Here is a 3226-nt window from a genome sequence, read left to right on the forward strand (position 1 = left end):
GTTGACAGCACATACATACTCAGCATTGATATCATGCCCTTTAATGATCCTCTTTGCCTCAATCAGTTTTGGATCATTCTAATTTCTTTTCTTCAGTCCCTTTGGGACAGCTACATGACCTTAGCCCATTGAAGGAATGGGAAACAATCAAAACTTGCCTAGCTCCGGCAATAGTTACAGATATCATACACCATGGCTGCAAGAAAAGCTTCTTGAGGCCAAGTTGTAACGTTTCCAGGTTAAAGCATGGTTCTGGAAACATTTTAAGGTAAATAAATTGGTCTCGGGCCCTTTCTCACGGAGCGTTTTCAAATATTTATGTTTCAAAAAACCGATGACGACTGCACCACCGACGTCGTCTGCAATTGAGTTCGAAAAGTTTTGAAGTGGCTTTGAAAACCACTTCAAAACGTTAGGTTGCAGCCGTGGTGTAGAATTGGGGATACGGGGAGCGCTCCGCGGGTGCTCCCGCCACCCGGATCGGATCGTGGGGATCGGATGGGATCTTAAGGGAACTTAAGACGGATTCCGCAATCCGCCTACCCCGCCCCTCTCTGCCGGCTGCCCAAAAAACTATCCTTCATCATCACCAGCCAACACCAGCCGAATCCAACACCCTTTCGCATCATCATGAGCTGGTTTTCAGTCGAACCGCCCCAGTCCCAGTCGGCCACTCAGCCAGCGGTCCTCGTCCATCCCACCTCGTCTCGATACCAGCCTGGAGACTTGCTCGGCGAGCTCAAAGATGAGGTGCGCCCCTGGCAAAAGACTGCATGCCTTCAGTCATTTTGGGTCTTTTTTTTGCTGACCTTGGCTTGTTTTTTTACTGGTCACAGGATACCTCGTGGTTGGCCCAGTCGTCTGGTTTTGTCACCGAAACACAGACGTTCTATCTTACCTTGCCCGGCGGCAAGCTTGCGATGTGTCAAGTGATCCATTCAGCCATCGGGTCAGTTGAGCCGTGTTTCGTTGAATTCGAGAGGTTCATAATTTGGGCGAGATGAAACGACGATCTAATGTCCGCATGATCCAGACTCTGGTACCCACAAATCCAATTCACCTTCCGATTTGTCGACCAAGCATCCGGCGTCCATCACTGGAAGTCTACCAACGTCACCAGCTTCAAGACTCCGCCCGCCCCCTCTGGATCGTCGTCGGTCAAGTACGATCGCAGGTCATGCAAGGCCGACCAATTCTCGATCTTGTTAGATCCTGCACAGCCCGATCGATACACGGTAACGGGGAAACACGACGACTCGGTCCAGGTGCAATTCAGCGTGACCCGGATGGCAGATGTGCCCGGATGGAAGCTTGGGCACGACGCCCGAGGAGGGCTGACGTATTTCGGTAGATTGGCATCCAAGGAGCCGAGCAAGGGCGGCCCGGATTATGGGGCGGGCGGGGACGGCTACCTGGTGCATCGGTTCTGGCCCCGCTGCAGTGTCTCGGGCCGGCTGGTCGTCAATGGTCAGACGGTCGAGCTCGAGGGCAGCCGGGCCATCTTCGTTCACGCCATCCAGGGCATGCGTCCCAACTTGATCGCCTCGCGCTGGAACTTCTGCAACTTCCAGTCCGTCCGCCCGCTCGATTCGTCCGCTGGGGGCGCCGAGGAGACCGACCCGGGCGTCAGTCTGACCCTCATGGAGTTTACCACCGTCCCCGGCTCGTATGGCCCACCCCAGACGATCTCCATCGGGAGCATTGTCGTCGGCGACAAGCTTGTCGGCCTCTGCTGCAGCCCTAACCCGAGCGAGCTGGTCGACTCCCAAACCGTCCACCAAGCCCCACTCCTTCATGATCTCGACACCGGCTACCAGGCGCCCTCAGCGATCAAGTTCCAATGGCTCGCTCCCGTTCTCAACAGCTCAGCCTCCGCCCCCACGTCTGCCGCCGCTGAACTCGTCTTGGATCTCCAGGCTAAACGACTCTCTGATAAGGAGAGCTATGTGACCAAAGGCTTGATCGAGAAGGTCGACGTTATGGCTCAAATCCCCTATCTCGTCAAGAAAGTCATCTCCGCCGTTGCTGGAGCACGACCGTACATCTACACCGTCAGTACAATCTTATCACTCATCTTCACTACCCAACTCTCACTGATAATTAATCATCCCGTTTTACTTCATATCAGTGGTTGAACCCCGTCTCAGCTACAATCACCTTGCCAAACGCCGCCCTCCCGTCCGGACTCGCCATCAAGACTGAACCAGCCGACGCCGACTCGAGCAAGTTTGTCGTCCATGGACATCTCTTCAATGTCCGTCATCCTCTCTCTATCTTTCTCCCTTTCTGCTACCGATCTTCCGTAGTGCTTCTCTTCTGACTCACCTTTTTTTTACAGGAAGCGACCTTCATATCCGATTTGTGATCCCGCAGCTGGCCTCGCTTTGTTGTATTTACCCTCTCCCCCCTTCCTCTTCTTCCTTCTGAACTTTTGTACTTGTGTGTGTGTTGTGAGATGAGTGGACTCAATAACACTAGCAGCAGAAATCTAGCCGCCTGAAAAATAGCACAACGATTAATGAAACCATGTACTTTTTACCGCATTGTGAAGAAATGGCAATGCACTCTGACAATATTTTATCTTGGATCATTGTTTAAGTGAAAAAATGTGCCGATGTTTGTGTGGATGGTCGGTGGGGGACAAGTGTCTTGACTGCTGGATCTGTCGCTTGCCAGTAAACGGGCCCAGTGAACTTTAAGGACCTAAGGAGAATTGTACATGATGCGCTTGCTCTGCTTAATCCGAGTGTCCCGATGAGCCTCTCTATTGGTGAAAGGGGCAAAGCTTTGGCTTTCTCGCATTGGAGTTCTGGCATTGGGCTCAGTTCCTCTCAGTTCCCTGACAAGAGTGTGCATCCATTCCGCGCGTGAGGTACTATCTTCTAGTACTCGTGTCGAAGAGGTGAGAATAAAACAGCTTAAACAATGTGTTCTAATTCTCTTTAAGTTTCAAACTCTCTTCTAGAGTGAATAGGAAATAAAACATTAATTTTCTTTCTCAGTTCACTCGAGTCTAGGGAAGAAATTGAACCCCGTTATTTCCGGGTTCACTTCAGGCTAGAAGTGTACAGCGCATCTCTTAGTTCTGTTCGTGAATCTAAAAAGCAAGGCAAAACACGTTAAATCTCAGGGTAGGAATTGATCAGCCTGAGCCTTTGGAGCAAAACCCTAGGCCCTGTTTGGCACTGATATAAATATAGGTGATATAATCACCGGTTAATTCAAT

At 51.2% G+C, this 3226-nt stretch overlaps 1 protein-coding gene across 1 annotated transcript; it reads left to right on the plus strand.

The window, feature by feature from the left end:
* Positions 1–630: 630 nt before the first annotated feature.
* On the plus strand, positions 631–2679 carry PtA15_14A345 (uncharacterized protein; the record flags this gene model as incomplete). Its single annotated transcript, XM_053163051.1, has 5 exons — positions 631–750; positions 837–949; positions 1034–2051; positions 2129–2254; positions 2677–2679. 5 exons carry the CDS (start codon positions 631–633, stop codon positions 2677–2679), a joined length of 1380 nt encoding a protein of 459 aa, XP_053027016.1.
* Between the last annotated feature and the right edge of the window lie 547 nt (positions 2680–3226).

This window comes from Puccinia triticina, chromosome 14A (genome assembly GCF_026914185.1).
Source record: "Puccinia triticina chromosome 14A, complete sequence".
NCBI lineage: Eukaryota > Fungi > Basidiomycota > Pucciniomycetes > Pucciniales > Pucciniaceae > Puccinia > Puccinia triticina.